The sequence below is a fragment of the Gigantopelta aegis genome, chromosome 4, assembly GCF_016097555.1.
Source record: "Gigantopelta aegis isolate Gae_Host chromosome 4, Gae_host_genome, whole genome shotgun sequence".
Classification (NCBI taxonomy): Eukaryota; Metazoa; Mollusca; class Gastropoda; order Neomphalida; family Peltospiridae; genus Gigantopelta; species Gigantopelta aegis.
In genome coordinates this window covers 91,247,640-91,269,654 of record NC_054702.1, presented here as the reverse complement: position 1 = coordinate 91,269,654, position 22,015 = coordinate 91,247,640, and the positions used below count along the sequence as shown (strand labels likewise).

The 22,015-nt window shown below is 39.6% G+C and overlaps 1 protein-coding gene across 1 annotated transcript in view; it reads right to left on the bottom strand.

The window, feature by feature from the left end:
* Positions 1–22,015, bottom strand: part of LOC121371402 (nidogen-1-like) — a 40,492-nt gene that overhangs the window by 8,831 nt on the left and 9,646 nt on the right. The window contains exons 3-16 of the mRNA XM_041497272.1: positions 21,089–21,230; positions 15,456–15,658; positions 14,699–14,793; positions 11,272–11,664; positions 10,816–11,022; positions 9,765–9,980; positions 8,042–8,164; positions 6,900–7,019; positions 5,725–5,856; positions 5,198–5,338; positions 3,854–3,970; positions 2,325–2,537; positions 1,444–1,596; positions 605–736 (exon numbers count right to left, since the gene is read on the bottom strand). Coding sequence (XP_041353206.1) covers positions 605–736; positions 1,444–1,596; positions 2,325–2,537; positions 3,854–3,970; positions 5,198–5,338; positions 5,725–5,856; positions 6,900–7,019; positions 8,042–8,164; positions 9,765–9,980; positions 10,816–11,022; positions 11,272–11,664; positions 14,699–14,793; positions 15,456–15,658; positions 21,089–21,230 — 2,387 coding nt within the window. The remainder of the gene's footprint in view (positions 1–604; positions 737–1,443; positions 1,597–2,324; positions 2,538–3,853; positions 3,971–5,197; positions 5,339–5,724; positions 5,857–6,899; positions 7,020–8,041; positions 8,165–9,764; positions 9,981–10,815; positions 11,023–11,271; positions 11,665–14,698; positions 14,794–15,455; positions 15,659–21,088; positions 21,231–22,015) is intronic.

Sequence of the window (22,015 nt, the reverse complement as noted above, 5' to 3'; positions counted from 1 at the left end):
CAACTCGATATGGTTAACTTGTCAAATTTGTACAGTTTGTCTGTTAAATTATGCAGTTCACTCCCCTCGACACATTGGATGTGTTATAATTATACAGTTCCGATATATAAAGAGAAACTAGTCATTAGATGTGTAGCCTATATGATTAAAACGTGTTTTTCTTCTTCAGTATATGATTTGCTATTCAGATTTTTAGTTCCATGGCCCGTCTTAAAATTGGCTGTCAGGTCAGACCAGCAACTGATCTTCACAGCTTGGTGGCTACATCTGCGTCCTCTGGCCAGACCTGCTTTCTCTGGATTGTATAGGTTCTGTTTGCGAGGTGGGTTCCTTTTAACAGACACGAAGGTCACGGTATTCAATTCTCAGATGGTAAATGATCGGTGGTGGATGTGGTGGGGAGGGGGGGGGGGGGGTCCTTTCTCTTGAGAAATCTGAGAGAATCTGGTATTGGTTTATAACTGTCTTGCCGCTAGTCACTCTGCTAGGTTGTAACAACTGATTGTGACAGTTGGTAGTCTTCGCCTAGATTAGACTGAGACTGTATTACAATTCCGTATGTTCTGTTACTGAATATGTACATTACACGTGTGTGATAACTAACCATCTCGTCGTGTGCAGCGATATCCATCCCCCTCGTATCCGTAACCACAGCGACACCTGTACGACCTTTCATCCGGGTTGTAGATACATTCGGCGCGCTCGTGGCAGTTGTCCACCTGGTTACACGGCACGACTGCGGAGTAAACAGTAAACATCAACGGCAGTATCTAAAACATTTACATATACATCCAATACAGCTATCAAGATCCAATATAGTTATGGAACCAGGAGAAAGTATTCCGAAATATTTAATGAAAAATCGCACATTTTATCCCTAATTCTGTTTGTGAACTGTGTTGTTTACGTTTGGCGGTAATTATTATGTATGCCAGTGTAAATATCTCGCCAAATGATTATACATCCGAAATACAACACTTGTATCCACTTGTGTTTTAAAAGTAAAAAGCTATTTCGAAAAACCGATAAACTGGTATACTCTTTTGATCGTCAGTAAATAAAAATCATGATGATAAAATTCTTGATATCCTCCGTAAAATGTTTGTTTTTAGTTGTTATTCTTTGTTAACAATGACACATTTATATTAAATTAAATATTAAAATTACAAATAAACACATGTAATAAATTACACACATAAAGTAAGCCAGTATAACATACCTCATGTATTATTTGATAACATATTATTATAATAGACATAACATACACGAGGTTGATACGACCGTATCCTAATGACGTCATTAATATTATACCTAATAAGACCATCTTCTAATGAATCTCGTGCAGTCTAGAATATAGATGCATGTACTTGATAGGTATGTTTTCATTTTAAATTAAGATAGTCAACGCCTATTAGTTCCCACAGACTATAGAGAAATACCTACTTCTCTGAATACAGACTCGTCCGTCGCCCTCAAAGCTTGGGTTACATCTACACATGTAGCGACTACCGTCCCGTGGGTCGGGGATACACTGGGCATTAGGGGAGCAGTCGTTAAGAACATTACAACCCACTGCCTCGCACCTTCGCCCATCACCTGTAGAATAATACTTAAGGCATTTGTCAAAATAATCTTAACATTAAAAGTACAATTATATTCCTATTTCCTAAAATTATAATGTAACATTAAGCACATTTTTTTTTTCTCTCAGAGTTTTTTTTATTTATTACAGGATACAAAGGCCTAATTACAATTTTGAAAATTGATTTATAATATTTGAATATTTCTTTTACTCATTCGTTCGGTCGTCCGTTTGTTCATATATTCAGTCTTTTTGGTTTTAATTCATTAATATCATTATTAAAAATTGATATATACCTTTACGTAACAAATATCGCTGCAGATCTTAATAGAGAAAATAATTATATAACCCATCTAGTATTAATGCAGAGGCGGATCAAAGTGGAGGGGACTAGGTCCTCCCCTAAAAATATTCAAGTGCCTCTTTCTTCTTCTTTAATTTTTTTTCATTTGGAATGCTCCTTTGAAGAGCTGGTTTATGTACCTTTCGCCCCGATAGTCCAACCCCCTACCCCCCACCCCCTGCATAATATTTCCTGGATTCGCCCCTGCAATGCATAATATCAGTTCCATTTGTAAGATCCGACGTCACTACCAACATTTTGAAAGTAAGATTTTGTTTAAAGCTACCATAACACTTTTTAAATGTAAGGCGATAAAGGTTCAGTACAATTATTTACTGTGCAAGTTACAAGGTTAAAATATTCTCGACAATGTAGCTTTAATGATGATCGGACAATCACCTCTGTAGCCAGCCTTGCACCGACACAGATATGTATTGGCGGCAACATCCGGGTGACACTCCGCGTTCGAGTCGCACACATCTTGCACCCGGCAGTCGTACGTCTCGCAGTACCTTCCGTCACCATAGTAACCGTGTTTACAACGACACAGGTAGTCGCCAATTCGACGATCGGAATAACATTCAGCATTTGGGCTGCACAAGGCACAACCATCTGGAAAAGAAAATTTAAAATTTAATTTAACAGAACAAAATAAAACAAATCATATAATTTTTAACTAAGAAAAGAACCCTTTTGGGAATTACAACTATTGAACAAAACATATAGCCAGCTTAATTTTAAGCAAACAAATAGTGGGGGAAAAAAAACACATTACATTTTGCGGTTGGTTGGTTTTAGCGCTATGCTAGTCCATGTAGTAGAACACGTCATTATAATGCATATGACTTACAGGTAAGCAGTATAACAAATAGCATTTCACTGGATCAAAGTTACAAGTGCCGCTAACTTTCAATTGCGCATTAAATGCTGTCATACCTGCCATTGGTGAGATAGGCCTATGTGAATAATAATATTTATAGTGCATAATTACGTTGATTCAAAAGTTGTATGTGCTTTGTTAATCTCACACACACACACACACACACACACACACACACACATATATATTGTTTAACGCACATGTATTTATTAAGAAGCAGAAGAGCAACATCGTGTGCCTAACCTCAGATGAATGTGATGTGATAGGAAACGATAGTAACAGTCAATTTGTTCGCGAGCGTTTGGCCTTCTGAACACGCCACTGACACGTGTCAGCGAAATCTGTGGAGTGACAGAGAACGCGAACAGCGTACATGTACATGTAGATGTAGATCTAGATGTAATAATGATTAATATTGACATTCTGAACACTAAAATAAACATCCGTGAAATCTACCGTAGTGTCGTTTTATTAGTTCAGTGTGTGTGTGTGTGGGGATATATATATATATATATATATATATATATATATATATATATATATATATATATATATATTGTGGTAAAGCACTCGCTTGATGCACTGTCTGTTTGGGGTCGATCCCCATTGGTGGGCCCATATAGCTATTTCTAACACCAGCCAGACTATTATGTTAAAATGACCAAATGTTTGACATCCTTCTTCTTCATCGTCGTTCGCTCAAACAGGGACCCCAGTGGCTTGACCAAAAGTTGCTGTATCCCGTCGGTTCTCCAAGGGGTCAAACAGTTTCTCTTTCAGGGGTTCATCTGAAGGCCAGACTGCTTTTCTCGGTTTCTGGACAATGTTGCAGGAAATGTTCCACAGTCATGGAATAGCCGATGATTAATAAATCAATGTGCTCTAGTGGTGTCGTTAAACAAAACAATTTTTTTTTCAGTGTGTAATATGCGGATGAGTTAAGACTGAAGAAATAAGAAAATGTGGGGTTTTTACTTAAAGATTGTGGAACGAGCACACATAGAGGGCGAAACAAACAGTGCTTTGGGATGTTTGTTTTCTCTCTCACCTAGTGCAGTGCACGTGTATCCATCGCCAGTGAAGCCTGCGTTACACTGACATCTGAACTCAAATCTGTCCACTCCGTACACACACTCGGCGTTCACGTCACAGTTACGACAATCTCCTGGAAACAGAAACATTTCACATAATTAATAAAACACCACACACAAACAAGCGCGCGCACACGCACACACACACACACACACACACACACACACACACACACACACACTGCGTTGATATCACGAAAATATTCTGTCAAAGTCAAAGTAAACACCATCCATTGAAATTAACACTACCAAAATTGAAGTTCTACATATGCAAGCGCGTCTGCTCGTTAAATAAGTTTACAAACAGCTCGTTGTAAACTGAAATGTATTTTAACGACCACTCATATGGTGTTCTGTGTATTTGTTTTCTAAACGGAAACATTAAAATTAAATAATTACAGTGTAAAAGCTGAAAACACAACAGGCGCGTGTGTAAGGGGAAGGTTTCTGTTTATTTTCAATATATTTTTTTTTGTTTTCTTGGGGAGCATGACACGAACCGCTCTATAAACGTCTAGAAACACCCCACCCCTACTCACCCCGCATACACTCCTGCACATGCGCTTGCATAAAACGATCATGCTGTTATCAAATTCTCTCACTTGTTTATCAAAAGCAAAATATATAAAGAGATGCCCGTCCATATACCATCTAACATTGACGAGAGTAAGCAAATGTTAGGACGACATTATCTCAGTCTGAACTTAGACGACCGGAAACATTTCAAAGCAAACTTCTTTCTGCTATCAGAGAATCTATCCTTCGAGATTTATAGTTTGCCTCACACCAAATCAATTCCCACCGGTGAAAATATTAAAATTTTCCCAGTAAAACTGACACAAGCAAAATGTCAAGCAGCAAAGGTAGTGTACTATTACATGTAACCTTCTTACAACATAATTCAGCGCCATTTTGCATTGAAAAGGTTTACAAAACGTAATACTACCAATCTTCATTTTCGAATAACACTGCAATTATTGTATGGCTTGAATCTCCAGTAAATTACTAGAAGCTCTACTTACTGTAGAGCCCTAAAATCGGCTTACTGTCATACGTTGAAATAAACAGAATCTCAAGTTACTACCATTAGTTGAAATCAACAAATGCTCAATGTAGTGTCATCAGTTGAAATAAACAGAAGCTCAGCTTAATGTGATCAGTTGAAATAAACAGGAGCTCAACTTACTGTCATCTCGTCAGTTGAAATAAATTGAAGCTCAACTTACTGTCATCTCGTCAGTTGAAATAAATTGATGCTCAACTTACTGTTATCTATTGAAGTAAACAGAATCACAACTTACTGTCATCAGTTGGAGCACAGCCGCCAGCCTCTCCGTCCCCGCTGAAGCCGTCCACACACTCACACTTGTAGTGGAACTCGTCGCTGTCGTACACACACTGCGAGTTGGACGGACAGTTGTCGACCTCGTTACAGCCAAACTCTGAAAACGTGTACAAATACATTATGCATCACTTTGTTATTCAACTTAATCTTACACTGAAACCAAATTTTAACACACAGACTATTACCAATTTTATTGCATGCATCAGTTAAAAACAAGTGGCATAAATTTGATTATAAGTGACTTTTACCACTTTTATTGCAAATGACATTAAGCAACTTTATTACAAGTGATACCACTTTGTTACAAGTGACACTAACCAATTGTATTACATGACACCAATTTTGTTACATGTGACACTTACCAATTTTATTACATGTGAGACTTACCAATTTTATTACATGTGACACTTTCATTACATGACACATACCAATTTATTTATATCACTTGTGACACTTACCAATTTTATTACATGCGACACTTACCAATTTTATTACATGTGGCACCATCCCCCACGAATCCCGCGTTACACTCACAGACCGGGGTCCTCAGCTCGGCGTTATAGACACAGCGAGCCTCGCTCCCGCACTCCTTGTCTCCACACAGCTGGATGTCTCCTGAAAAATACGTCATAGGCCAATCAGCATCGGCGTCACAAGCGAAATGTTGGTACAGGCATGTGTGAAGGGAACTGTAGAGGTGGGTTTGTATTGTGGCTGCCGAAGTTGTTTGGGGTTTTTTTTGCCACCACGAATAATATTAAAAAACAAAGAAAATTCGTTTGGAGCAGGGTGTGTGTTTGTGTTGAGGGGTGGGTTCGATCCCCGCCAACGTGCCTATGAGATGGCTCGCGTTTCAAGTCGAATAATTTTTATTACTAGCTCCTCCATTTACTGGCATCTTCCGAAATCTAGGATCAGTATTCATAACATCTGATACAGGCATGAACACACTCCATATTTAGTTGCATGTTAATTAAAGTTGAAAAAATATCACCAACCAAATATATCAAATATATATATGTATCTCAAATTATAAAAATACATTATTATATCTCGTGGATTAAACATTTAAGGGAAGTAATTTGGTGAATGTCTTGATATTATGACCCACAGAACGTCGAAATAATTTTACGCCAGACATCATACGTATTAAATAAATATCCCTTCCATTCCCGGGCCCGTTCTCAAGAACGTTGCAATTTCGTTTAATGTCATAGAACAGAATGTCTTTCCTTAAACAGTCTGTAAACACAAGAGTATTCGCTTCTGTAAACCGAACGGATATTATCGTTTTACCAAACTGTTATTTGGTACAATACGAAGTATAGGGCCTATTTCTCGCTTGACACTATAAGTTGTAGAAGCATCACGGGGGCTATATGGCTTTTTATGTACCCTCTGTGTGTTATTTTACAAGTAACAAGTAACAAGTAAAAGAGCACACAGAGGGTACATAAAAAGCCATATACCCCTAGAGATGCTTCTACAACGAATTTATCTTGCCAACAACCAATGAGATTAAAGAATTTTACATGAAGGCGAGATAAAAAGAATTATTTCCCAGAGAAATTTCCTCTGAGGCGAAAAACATGCAAATGACAAACATACAACTGGCTAGTATTAAATCCCGAATCAATTAAAAGGCTCAATGTACTTACTAGCGCACGATAATCCATCACCACGGAAACCCGTGTGACACTGGCACCGGAAGGAGCCTTGGACATTGAAACATCGGGCGTTTTTGTCACAAGTGTTGACATTTTGACATTCGTCAATATCTAAAAAAAAAAGAGAAAAAAAGAGAGAAAAAAATGGAAACAAATTGTTTAAATGGGTGCATAAGGACGGACATGAATTCAGCTATTTTTATTAAGATGTCCTTTTTATGAAAAGAAAGAAAACACTTAAAGGGACATTCCTGAGTTTGCTGCAATGTTTTAAGATGTTATCGACTAATAAAATATTTCTACGATTAAACTTACATATTAAATATATTTTCTTGTTTAGAATATCAGTGGCTGTATATTAAACGTGTTTCTGATCGTTCTAATATTGATACTAGATTAATTTTCATTATATTTTCTAAAAAAAAAGAATTTCGTACGTACGAAATTATTTGAAAACAAAATCCAGTTTGGGCTTCTTACAAATATTAAGACGACCAGAAACACATTGAATATACAGACACTAATATTCTAAACAAGAAAATATATTTAATATGTAAGTTTAATCGTAGAAATATTTTATTAGTCGGAAACATTTTACAATGCAGCAAACGCGGGAATGTCCCTTTAACAATGATTTGACTCATCACAGAACATATAACATGACAAACAATAATATATCACCCACCATCGGACTTAAGGCTGGTAGTATTGACTTCACAGCCCGGTACCGGCTCCCACCAAGAGCAAGCTTTAACGGCTTAATAGGTAGGTGTAAAAAAACAAAAACAAAAAAACAACAACAAACAAAACCACCAACCACCAACACGTGTATATTCGTCCTCCAATGCCTCCGCCCCCCACCCCCGGTTCCTACGGGATTGTCCTGATAAAATATATGGTGTCTCGTTCGTTTTTTAAAACATACTTTTTTTTACATTATTTCGGAACGAATACAAGTAATAATCTACAAATTCGTCCAGACTTTCAAATCCCAAAATATTCAAATCAGATCAAATGTCTTTTCAGATTTCGTAAAGTTGGCTATGTTATATATATATATATAACAAAACATGGGGAGACTTCAATTTGCTACAACTGTAATACCATATTGATACTGCATGCTTCATCCATACCTTCACAGATAGTCCCGTCCCCAGCGTATCCCGTGTGACAGACACACCTGTATGTCTGACCCTCGGGGATACAGTCGGAGTGGGCGGCACAGTTCTGGGCGCTGTCACGGCATGGGTCGATTCCTGAAATATTTAGAGTTTCTTCTTTCAAACATAAAAACCAAAACCACCAAACCAAAGAAACAACAACACCAACAACCCACATAATATAGTTTTATAAAAGGTTATGCACGACTGATTGTATTTTATATTTCGTGCATAATGTGTAAAATGAACTATATATTTAACTAAACGTTTGTTTTGTTTAACAACACCACTAGAGCACATTGATTTATTAATAATCGGCTATTGGATTTTAAATATTTGGTCATTTTGACATATTGTCTTAGATATTTTTTTATTAGTAGCAAGGAATCATGTATATGCACCATCCCACAGACAGGATAACACATACTAAAAGAGCAGTTATAAATTAAATAGACTGGTAGAGTTCGTACTCAGTTACCGGCTCCCACCCAGAACGAGTTTTAACGGCCTAGTGGGGACGTGTAAGGCCACTACACCGACTTCTCTCACTCACTCACCACCAACAACTAACCACTAACCCACTGACAGACAGCCCAGACAACAAAAGTGTGTTCTCAGGACAGCGTGCTTGAACCTTAATTGGATACAACCTACGAAAATGCATTGAAATGAGAAGAAACTAAACAGAACTTTTTTGTTTCATCTGCCTAGATAGGGCCCCTGTAGCTTAGTTAGTGTGGCATAATAAATAAATCAAACAATCCACAAATCAGTACGTAATAACAATAGTTATACATGTATATACTGAACACGAAAAGAATAACAAATCAGGTGATGTTTAGTTTGTAATTAGAAAACATTTACTTTATTACAAACTGTCTACTCTGTGACACGATAATCGGTAAATCAACTTATAATTCTCCTGAATCTCAATATGTGTTTAATCTAGCCAGTGCACCACGACGGGTATATCAAAGGCCGTGGTATGTACTACCCTGTCTGTGGGATGGTGCATATAAAAGATCCTTTGCTGCTAATGGAAAAGAATAGCCCATGAAGTGGCAACAGCGGGTTTCCTCTCTCAATATCTGTGTGGTCCTTAACCATATGGCTGACGCCATATAACCGTAAATGAAATGTGTTCGGTACACCGGCCTCGGTGGCGCAGTGGTTAAGTCATCGGATTACAGGCTGATAGGTACAGGGTTCGCAGCCCGGTACCAGCTCCAACCAAGAGCGAGTTCTTAAGGACTCAATGGGTAGGTGTAACCTTGGCTACACCTTTTTTTTTATACCGGCCTCGGTGGCGTCGTGGTTAGGCCATCGGTCTACAGGCTGGTAGGTACTGCGTTCGGATTCCAGTCGAGGCATGGGATTTTTAATCCAGACACCGACTACAAACCCTGAGTGAGTGCAATGGGTAGGTGTAAACGACTTGCATCGACCAGTGATCCATAACTGGTTCAACAAAGGCCATGGTTTGTGCTATCCTGCCTGTGGGAAGCGAAAATAAAAGATCCCTTGCTGCCTGTCGTAAAAGAGTAGCCTATGTGGCGACAGCGGGTTTCCTCTAAAAAAACCAGTGTCAGAATGACCATATGTTTGACGTCCAATAGCCGGTGATAAGATAACAAATCAGTGTGCTCTAGTGGCGTCGTTAAATAAAAAACAAAACAAAACTTTCAGTGTTTTTTACCTGTGTGGATGCTGACTTTGTTGGACATGGCGAACCTGACCACTTGGTTGCTGTTGTCGAAGACGACGAAGTTGCGAGACACCGACAGCCTCATGATGTTCTGTTCCGACCTGCCCTCGTGGTGACATTCCTTGAAGTTGATCGTTTGGTCGTGGTTGTAGCGGTAGGCCACGTCGTTGATGCGGTACGTGCGAGTGGAGTAGGACTTGATGACGCCTAAAAAATATACAATAAGAATTCAGACATTACAGCGAAGTCTGTCTACAAATGCCAACAGTGAGATCTACTAATGTTGCATTTATTTGAATATGGTTGTTATAATGAGATTTAAATGAAGCTATAGATTAAATTGTATTAAGCAATCATCTAGAGCAATAAAAAAACAGAGTCGTACCTAGCCTGAATAACCAGAAGGCGGTTAAAACCAACAGAGTAATGGAGGATATTATTCAGGTAGATAAACGACTACAAGGACATTTTTCATAACTTTTCGGAGAGAGGAAGTAAGGCAACTGCATGGGTAACATGGGTTGGCAGCCTTCCTACAACTTACAAACCGTGTCAGGATAGTGTCTCGGGGAGTGGCAGTCCTCTTATAGACCAAACGCCTGATAACGATTCACGGAAGGAATGATAACTTTTCCAAATGTCCATTCGACTCTTGCCTTATACAGAAAGGCGATTTTTTATCATGATAAAGGTTTTGTCGTTAGATTATTAGATAATTTGGAAAATAGTACGGTACCATCTTAATAAAGGTGGCCTCTTAAGTCAGAATACCGCTTTAAAAGATTATTTCTTTGGCAGGTTTGATTACACACATGCAGATAACTTTTTATCTTGTTTATCTTCAAATCTATGATTAATGTACAGTGCAATGTCCTGTATTAATAATTCAGGGGTTATACACATAAGATATATGCCACCATTTATATATGCATGTGTATTCAATTTGGAGGGGAGCTTTTAATGCTTCTGAAAATAAACATATGACTTACTATGTCATAAATATTCGATATTGTTATAAACAAACATATAATTAAAACATTACCTGGTGAGACTCTTCTGTAGTTTTCTTTGTAGTCATCAACGGTAACCTTCTCGTTGGGAGCAATGATTGGTATTTCACCATTGACGTGAGTTTCTAGTCGCAAGTTGTTGAGAGCGTCGTGGCCAAGGAACTCTTGAAATACCTTCAGGGACTTGGAGGTGTTTCGGTACATAAAGGTCACAATGGCCGTGCGATTAAACTCACCGCCTGTAAATGATAATAATACAAAATAATAATACCATATAAAAGAGTATCATATGGAATGCTCTCTCTCTCTCTCTCTCTCTCTCTCTCTCTCTCTCTCTCTCTCTCTCTCTCTCTCTCTCTCTCTCTCTCTCTCTCTCTCTCTCTCTCAAAGATATTACAGTGTACTAGTAATAAAGTATAACAACCATCAGAAGTATTTAAAATGTCAACTATAAAATAACATACAACCCATCTTCCATAACTGTTTACCTGTAAAAACATAACCATTGGCCGCCCCTGGATGTGTTGGCACGGCAAACATCCACCCAATGATGGCGCCAATCGTACTCAACGTCTGCAGAGACACCCCGAGTTGTGGCGGCACGCGACTGATGGCGGTGTACGCTCTGCCGTCAGAGGTCACCACGTATGTGTGCATGTCAAGGTCGTACAGCTCGACCCCGTTGATGGAGCCGAACACCTTCCCGTTAAGACGCTGAGGCACCCCGGGCTCCAGACACTGCTTGCCGTTTCCGTAGAACGATGGCAGACACTCGCAACAGAAGCCCGATTCGTAGTCGATGCATTTGGCATTAATGTGACACAGTCTAGTTCCTTCCAAGCAACTGCTGATGGCGGCTTCCACCTCGTGAATCCTGATCACTATAACAAAACAAAGCGTATGATTACGATCCAAGTTATTAACTTGTTTAGCCTTTTCTCCCCCAGCCACCCCCCCCCCCCCTCCCCCCTTTTAGTAGCGTAGTGTTATCAGTTGTTCAGAGGGAGGGGAGGGACAGAAAGAGTGAAATTATTACAAGAGCGAGTGCGCCATAAGAAATTTATGAAGTGAGCTCCATATATTCAGTATGGTATTTACCTAAAAGTAATGTGATAAGTTATTTATTATTGACCTTGCAGTCAATCTTAATAACTCTAGTTCCAAATTGCTATAGGAATAATAATACAAATCCAACTACAATCTAATATAGTTCTTAAGTTCTTTCCCTTCCTTACTTTATCACTTTGTCTAATTTTTGCCACTCCTTTCCTTTTTACTGCAACATCAGACACATTAATAGCGTAATGTTTACAAAAACACAAGCGTGTCGTTATAAACTAGTGACTTCACATCTGCCATCACAACATCCTTCTTGTACAAGTCATAAAGATTGCTTTGAAGTAATACGATAGTTATGTAACTTTAAATTGTAAACCACGTGGATAAATAAAAGGACAGACAGGAATTTTCCAAAAGCAGTTGGAAATAACATGTAGAAGGCAAGTTCAAAAATATTTTCTCAACTTTGCTACGTAAAGAACACATTTATGAGAATTTCATTCCACGACCATGTGTCAATTTAACTGAAACTACATTTGATTGTGACATAGGTTATAAATAACAATGTAAAGAAATCGAAGAATGACGCGTCATTATAAAACCTTTTAACATGCTTAGGCTATTTTCACATTGACAAACATGTGCAATACAATGTTTAAACCCAACCTCTCAGTGAGCTAAATTTCCTTATCGCGTCATGCAACGTCAGTTAGGGGCGTTGTACAAGTCAGTTACCGCATAAACGTACTCGTGGTATGCTTGATCATTGCCCACGTTCGATATTTTTATTGACAACAGATATACTCTTCAAAAAAAGAAACGCAAAAGGGTACAAATGGGTTATAACTCCGATTTTATGTTTCCTACCGGTTCATGCTTTGTGAATATAAGGTCATTGCATGTCCCAAACACATTCCCACGGTTACATTCGATAAAACGCAGCTACTGTACAATAAAGTTCCAAAATGTGAATATTCGCAAAAACGCAGCCACGTGCAAACCATGTCACCACTGCACGTGCGTTGTCTTCACGTGCAACATGAACACCGACAGTATAAAAGTGCAGGGTGTTCGCTTGCCTGGCCTCTGTATCTGGCCGACAGTTGACAATCCAGGACATGCCACGTCTCAGTGAACCGCAGACAAACAATGCCATCGGCCGACTAGACGCAGGCGAATCCAGAACGGCCGTTGCCAGGGCATTCCATGTGTCCCCAAGCACCATCTCCAGACTGTGGGACCGTTACCAGCAACATGGATCAACACGTGACCTCCCTAGATCCGGTCGACCACGGGTCACTACCCCCGGGCAGGACCGCTACATCCGGGTACGCCACCTTCGGGAACGATTGACTACTGCCACCTCCACAGCCGCAGCAATACCAGGTTTGCGCAGGATATCCGACCAGACCGTACGGAACCGCCTACGTGAGGTAGGAATTCGTGCCAGACGTCCAGTTCGAGGTGTCATCTTAACACCACAACACCGTCGACTCCGACTGCAGTGGTGCCAGATTCATCGACAATGGCCTCAACTGCGATGGAGACCGGTGTGGTTCAGTGACGAGTCCCGATTTCTGCTCCGACGTCATGATGGAAGATGTCGCGTGTATAGGCGTCGTGGTGAACGTTATGCGGCAAACTGCGTGCAGGAAGTGGACAGATTCGGCGGGGGTAGTGTCATGGTGTGGGCAGCCATCTCACACACTGGCAGAACTGACCTGGTCCACGTGCAGGGCAACCTGAATGCACAGGGCTACATTGACCAGATCCTCCGGCCACACATCGTTCCAGTTATGGCCAACGCCAACGCAGTGTTCCAACATGACAACGCCAGGCCTCACACAGCACGTCTCACAAGGTTTTCCTACAGAACAACAACATTAATGTCCTTCCTTGGCCATCGATATCACCGGATTTGAACCCAATTGAGCATCTATGGGACGAGTTGGACCGACGCCTCCGACAGCGACAACCACAGCCCCAGACCCTGCCCGAGCTGGCAGCAGCCTTGCAAGCCGAGTGGGCCACCATCCCCCGGGACGTCATCCGTACTCTGGTTGCTTCAATGGGCAGGCGGTGCTAGGCAGTTGTCAACACACGCGGAGGCCACACCCGGTATTGACTCCAGATGACCTTGACCTTGGTGGTGTGTCCTATCACTTACTCACAATGGACTAGAGTGAATTGTGAACAATCCTGCAACATTTGGTAATTATCGGACTCACCATTCAATAATTAAATCAATTCTCCAAATGTTACGACAATGTGGTTTTGCGTTTCTTCTTTTGAAGAGTATAGATAGACTCCCGTGCTGTCGCATTCGGAACTGTCGGCTATCAATTAAAACATCATTAAAAGCGTCCAGTAACCATGCATACCACTCTAAGTTTATGCAGTAATCTTAACAAGATTGACGATCTATTCTAATTGTTTAACTAATGTTAGTGTCAGATTGTCAGCTGTAACGACAAAGTTGGCCAACTCCAAGATTGGGTTGTCATTTCCGCAACTCCCATACTTAGATGGGTGCGCTCAGATTAACAAGTAATGGATTATACGACGAGAATCTAGTTGTAAGAGCGCTCAGATTAACAACTAATGGATTATACGACGAGAATCTAGTTGTAAGAGCGCTCAGATTAACAACTAATGGATTATACGACGAGTATCTAGTTGTAAGAGCGCTCAGATTAACAACTAATGGATTATACGACGAGAATCTAGTTGTAAGAGCGCTCAGACTAGCAAATGGACAGTCGTAGAAGTCGCGAAAGCAGAAAGTTGGCCAACTTTGTGCTGAAAGTTGGTAGTCTGACCTAGCATTACTGCTAGAAACGAGGATATCGCGCATACCTTCCCCAGTGTTTAGATCGGCTGGTTTGACGTCCCCGTTGTCCGTGTTTCCGATCTGGAACATCCAGGCACCTGGGATGTTCACGTTGGTTTCACTGTAAATCCAAACAGGTAAATATAGTTGTTACTTACATCAGTTCGTACACTTGTATTAAAAACATGTCCAATTTGTGTGTTTAGAAAACTGAATTTTAAAAATGAAGGGCCGAATTTACAAATTCTGGGGTTGTTTTTTTTTTAACTCACGCGCTGATAACTAGATGTATTTACAACGCTTAAACACCTGCGTTTAAAAAAACAAAAAAACAAAACAGGTTTCGTAAATTCGGCCTCTAGAGAATAGGTTTCGTTATAACATACTATTATTTTGCCCAAACCATTGCAAAGAAAATACACCGGTCATTCAACAAAAACACTTCAATTTTTGGAACCGACGCATCAATTTCAAAAATCTAATTTTGAGTTACGTGTCATCAATTTGAGAAATCGAAGTTTGACTTACATATCATAATCATATCCATGAATGCCTTCAGAATAATTAGACCTATATTAAGCAACCACTTTAAAGAGCACGGTTGCATTTACAGACAGGTGGCTGCATGATTCTACCTAGTGACCGGTTTTCATCGTTTTAAATTATTTGGAATGGTACCTGATGGTAGTTGGTCGCGTATTCAGCAAGTTTCGCCGTGTTATGTTAAAAAAAATTGTCTAATAATAAGTAGGTCCCTACATAACAATTTGAAGTACACCTTACTTTACAAAGGCCACTGTTGTTCCGGACTGAGGCAATTTTAAAAACCTCCCGTCCTCAAAGTTGAATCCTGCCTGGGCAGGGGGGTCGTACGTTGGCGGCGTCTTGCCCTCCCCTGTCAACCACTCGATCCCGTTGTCAAGGTAATAAAAGAAAGCAAACGAGTCTATGCCATCAGACGCTAAGACGATCTGAAACGTGTTTCTCTGAAAAACAGAATAAACTGCAATATAAATAAACACATCAAGGAAATATATACATCAGCACATGTTAAGCTATTGACTGACTGGTGTCTAACATGGTTATTTCGATGCTTGTTCGACAGAACCGATCATCAGTTCGAGAAATCAGAGGTTTACTTGCCAAAATTCGACTGCTTGATCGACAGGATTAAAGCTCAGTGCAATGGGGAGGTAAGGAAAGAAGGAAATGTTTTATTTAACGACGCACTCAACACATTTTATTTACGGTTATATGACGTCAGACTTATGGTTAATGACCACACAGATATTGAGAGAGGAAACCCCCTGTCGCTACTTCATGGGCTACTCTTTTCGATTAGCAGCAAGGGATGTTTTATATGCACCATCCCACAGACAGGGTAGTACATACCACGGCTCTTGATATACCAGTCGTGGTGCACTGGCTGGAACGAGAAATAACCCAATGGGGCCACCGACGGGGATCGATCCCACACCGACCGCGCATCGAGCCACGTACAATCTCCAAATAGGCTGTTCTATCAGAAAATCAGCAAACGATCTTTTATATGCAGTTTCCCATATGCAGGACAGTATATATCATGTGAGATATTGTATAAGCATTGGCGGATTACAGGGGTCCCGTATCCCCCCCCCCCCCCCCCCCCCCCCCAATCGTCCGCTTGAAGTGGCCTTTTTTAATTACTTTTGAGGGTTGGAAATTCATTATCCACAATAAACAACACTAAATTGCCTTGAAAACGCGTCTCGGATGACCTTTTATTTTAAAACTGGCCTTGTTGGTGTCGTGGTTAAGCCATCGGACATTAGGCTGGTAGGTACAGGGTTCGCAGCCCGGTACTGCCTCCCACCCAGAGCTAGTTTTAACGACTCAATGGGTAGGTGTAATCCACTAAACCCTTCTTCTCTCTCACTAAAAACTAACAATTAACCCACTGTCCTGGACAGACAGCCCAGATAGCTAGGGTGTGTGCCTAGGACAGCGTGCTTGAATTTTAATTAATTGGATATAAGCATGAAAATAAGTTGAAATGAAATGAAATATATCTTTTTTAATTTCCGGTTTCGGGGAGCATGCCCACCACAACCAACCTCTACAGATATTGTTTCTGTTTGGAGCTTGCATTCCGATGGGAGCACGGCCCAAGTGTCTTCCACAAACTCAAATCGCCATCTTATAATATTGTGGACCCCCCTTACAAAATCCTGGATCCGCCCCTTATGTCACTGGAATAATATTCCAGTCCATCGAGAGCGCTGAGCTACATCCCGCCCTTAATATAAATGTACATCTTTGGTCTATCTGAAGTAAGCGTATCTTACTGTAATGACTGGCAGAGCAGGTAATTTCTTGTTAAGAGGGCACGAGGTTTCGGTGGCAACTAATTTAATTAGTAGCAGACTGCACACGAGAACCAGCTGTTCTATCATTTACCGCAATGATAGGCTCTTTATACGTGTAGTGATTATTTTAAAATGTATGAACGAGGAATCTTTAGAACTTGGGGCGGGACGTATCCCAGACTCCCAGTGGTAAAGTGGTCGCTTGATGCGCGGTCGGTTTGGGATCGATCCCCGTCGGTGAGCCCATTGGGCTATTTCTCGTTCCTGTCAGTGCACCACGACTAGGTGGTACACATAAAAGATCGCTTGCTACTATTGGAAAAATGTAGCGGGTTTCCTCTCTAAGACTAAATGTCAGAATCACATACCGATGATTAGTAAATCGATGCGCTCTAGTGGTGTCGTTAAACAAAGTAAACTTTATTTATTTATTTATTTAGAACTTCTATTTCCAGTATGTACGAAGCCGTTATCTCTAAAGATTAAACTGCCTTCTTTGGCAGAGTGGACGTTATTAGTTTCAAGGCTCAAGGGTACTGGTTTCGTTTCCCACCTGAGCCAACGATCAGAATGTGAGAGTATCGAAACCAACTCACGGCTCAGTACAGGGGGATGTGTAAGGCCAGATACACCGAATTTCACGCAGTTTAGGGGCTCAATTATGTAGCTACATCGGACTTAGGTAGCTCAACTACCGGCCTCGGTGGTGTCGTGGTTAAGCCATCGGGCATACGGCTGGTAGGTACAGGGCTGGCAGCTCGGTGCCGGCTCCCACCCAGAGCGAATTTTAACGACTCAATGGGTAGTTGTAAGACCACTACACCCTCTTTTCTCTCACTAACCACTAACAACAGATAGTTCAGATAGCTGAAGTATGTGCCCAGGACAGCGTGCTTGAACCTTGATTGGGTATAAGCACGAAGATAAGTTAATAATAATAGTAGTAGTAGGTAGCATGAACAATATCGAATGCACTTCATTATCTACATCGTGTTTGTAATATCCTAACAAAAATGGCCTTGGTTCTGCATTATACTGTTGTGACGACTTGGTTCTGCATTATACTTTTATAACATGAAATTTTTAACAGTTAAAAACGAAATTTCTTTTAATTTTTACTGTTTACAAGACCCGTTTTAAACCACCTGTGTCTATTCTGTGGTCCGTAATTACAAAAAATGTGTTCAAGACGGCTACGAAAAGCCTCTGCTAGTCTATGTGATTACTCTGACTCGGAAGCAGCAAGAAATCGTTTATATATACACTTTCCTACCACTTATTTACATGACCTTCAATAAAATGTTAAAGGAATCCGCTTTGTGAGTAATGCGCCTACCTCACAGTGGTAGATAATTTTAAACAAATCTTTACATAAACAACATGTGACTTTCAGGTTCTGCGAGCAATGTCTACACAACGTAATAAAGAACATCTGGAAATTACAGAAAACCCTTTTCTTTTTTTTCATTAATAACAAACGTATATCCCATTAATGCCAACACTTAAATGAAGATGCCTTCTAAAATTCTGTCTTCACTAGAGAAATAGCCATTACCTACTTGAGCGGTCTAGTTTCAAGTAACCCATTCATATGAGGTCGACGACCAAGTTACTCAAAACAAGAACTGTTGTAGCTTCAGGCTATAAAGTCTAAGGAAAATATATGTGTCAGTCTGGCATCAAGTGTATGCCTCGCTTAAACGTCTTCTTTGATCCCGTGCCATAACACATGAACGTGCCATGCCAAACGCTATGACAATCTGTGCATGTTCTCGTTCGTATTTAATTACCGGTACGTAGTGAACACTTCAACACGGGATAAAACAATGACAGGAATGTCTGTTTAACCACAGTACCACTTGGTCTAGAGCTAGCGAAAAAACCCTTCATAATAACGCGTGGGGAAAACTTTCCTATTAACAAAGGAACTTTGATGTGCATCATTTCGGGTATAGGATGCCATCGCCATGGATACCTCCTGCTCCGGAGTTGGTCATTAGCGAAGTTAGAGATTAAATCCGGGGCGGGCGTTCCTGAACCTTCGGGATATGGGCACGTAAAGAGAGTTCCCTTCCCTTGTCTTTGATATACCAGTCGTAGAGTTCTGGTTGGAGCGGAGAGAATCAAAGGATATTAACATGTACACACATTGTATATATTATCTCTTATGGAAACTAAACCTATAAAATCTTAACTTTATATACAAGTCAAGAGTTCATAGAAAAATTGAAAAGTCAAAGTTATTAACAAAATCAACGTAAACATAAACATCCTATCCAACACAGTATTTAACATAAACATCCTCTGCAACACAGTACTTAACATAAACATCCTCTGCAATATAGTACTTAACATAAACATCCTCTGCAACACAGAGCTTAACATACACATCCTCTGCAACACAGTACTTAACATAAACATTCTCTGCAACACAGTACTTAACATAAACATCCTCTGCAACACAGTATTTAACATAAACATCCTCTGCAACACAGTATTTAACATAAACATCCTCTGCGACACAATACTTAACATAAACATCCTCTGCAACACAGAACTTAACATACACATCCTCTGCAACGCAGAATTTAACATACACATCCTCTGCAACGCAGTACTTAACATAAACATCCTCTGCAACACAGTACTTAACATAAACATCCTCTGCAACACAATACTTAACATAAACATCCTCTGCAACACAGAACTTAACATACACATCCTCTGCAACGCAGAATTTAACATACACATCCTCTGCAACGCAGTACTTAACATAAACATCCTCTGCAACACAGTACTTAACATAAACATCCTCTGCAACACAGAACTTAACATACACATCCTCTGCAACACAGTACTTAACATAAACATCCTCTGCAACACAGTACTTAACATAGACATCCTCTGCAACACAGAACTTAACATAGACATCCTCTGCAACACAGTATTTAACATAAACATCCTCTGCGACACAATACTTAACATAAACATCCTCTGCAACACATAACTTAACATACACATCCTCTGCAACGCAGAATTTAACATACACATCCTCTGCAACGCAGTACTTAACATAAACATCCTCTGCAACACAGTACTTAACATAAACATCCTCTGCAACACAGAACTTAACATACACATCCTCTGCAACACAGTACTTAACATAAACATCCTCTGCAACACAGTACTTAACATAGACATCCTCTGCAACACAGAACTTAACATAGACATCCTCTGCAACACAGTACTTAACATAGACATCCTCTGCAACACAGAACGTAACATAAACATCCTCTGCAATACAGTACTTAACATAGACATCCTCTGCAACACAGAACTTAACATAAACATCCTCTGCAATACAGTACTTAACATAGACATCCTCTGCAACACAGTACTTAACATAAACATCCTCTGCAACACAGTACTTAACATAAACATCCTCTGCAACACAATACTTAACATAAACATCATCTGCAATACAGTACTTAACATAAACATCCTCTGCAACACAGTACCTAACAGAAACATCCTCTGCAACACAGTATTTAACATAAACATACTCTGCAACACAGTACTTAATATAAACATCTTCTGAATCTAATTTTGTGTCAACTATGATGAATTTAAAAACAATCTCCACTGTAATTCAATTCTTTATCTATATTATTAATCAATCTAATGAAACAAAAGAGAGTATAAAACGTATACATGCATGTGTATTTATACACATAGATCATCCTTATGGAGTGTTGTACGGTCGATTATCTACTCTAACTGCAGAAATGATTAAAACATACTCGACATTGCATCTTCAAGCATAGTTATTAAAACATTTCAGTCACCAAACTAATCTCGAACATGCAGTATATGTTTTGACACAAAACAGTAGGTAAGTTGTAATGTGTAAGATTTTTCACTATAGATTTGTGTTTGTGTCCAAAGTCTAAAAACTGTACAAACTCGGGCATTAACATTTATTTTTGTACGAAAGGCATCACCGTATCTCCTATATGTTTTCACATTATTTCTTGAGGTGTTGTTTTCACGTTATCTCTGTATTTTTCTCACCTTATCTCCTTTCTGTCGATAGTATCCGACTCTGTCCCAGGTTGCTATGAACAAGGATGTGGGCTCAAATAGACCCTTGCCTGAAAAATGGGCCTGGATGTCTGCGGCGGCTCGTTGTAGTAAAGGTAGATAGGAGGTTTCTCTGAAAACATAAGACCATCATGTCATTATTCTATATTCAGAACTCTTCATTGGCCCATAACATAATGGTCATATAGGATATTTCATGTTTTTTGTCAAATATGATTTATATCTCATCGAGTGAAGTTTGCAATCATATCTCAGGAGTAGCGTTTGCGCGACGAGTGTCATATGATTGCAAACTTCACGAGATGAGATATAAATCATATTTGACAAAAACATGAAATTTTATATTTATTATATAACTTTTGGCAATTTATCATTATTTTTAAAATGCCGGCTTTCTTACAGTGAAGATAACACATTTTAGAGTGAAATAGTGAAATTTTCACTCTAAAATGTGTTATCGTCACTGAGTGACTGATAACACTTTCATTTTACTGACATTTTAAGATATTTCACTAAATGTTATATAATAAATATTGTTTATTACATAATGAAAATATATCTGTACTTATGTTAATGTAGTAAGAACAGATGAGAGATTTTGATATAATGGTGATAATTTGTATTGCATAATGAAAATATCTGTGTATATGTATTAGTGTAGTTAGGTAATAAAACAATTTCCCTCATTGATGCCTAGTAATAGCTCAAAATTAATTTGTAGTATGCAGTTAGCGACTAGCATACAGTACAATCAGGGTTTCTGCCAGAAAGAAGTTTTTGGGTATGGCGCTACGGATTTGAATTTTAAGTATGCGGGTACTAAAGACACCCGCAGTTAACGGGGTGTCTGGGGATCACCCCAAAGAGAAAATGGAATTTAGGATCTAGCACCGTCGT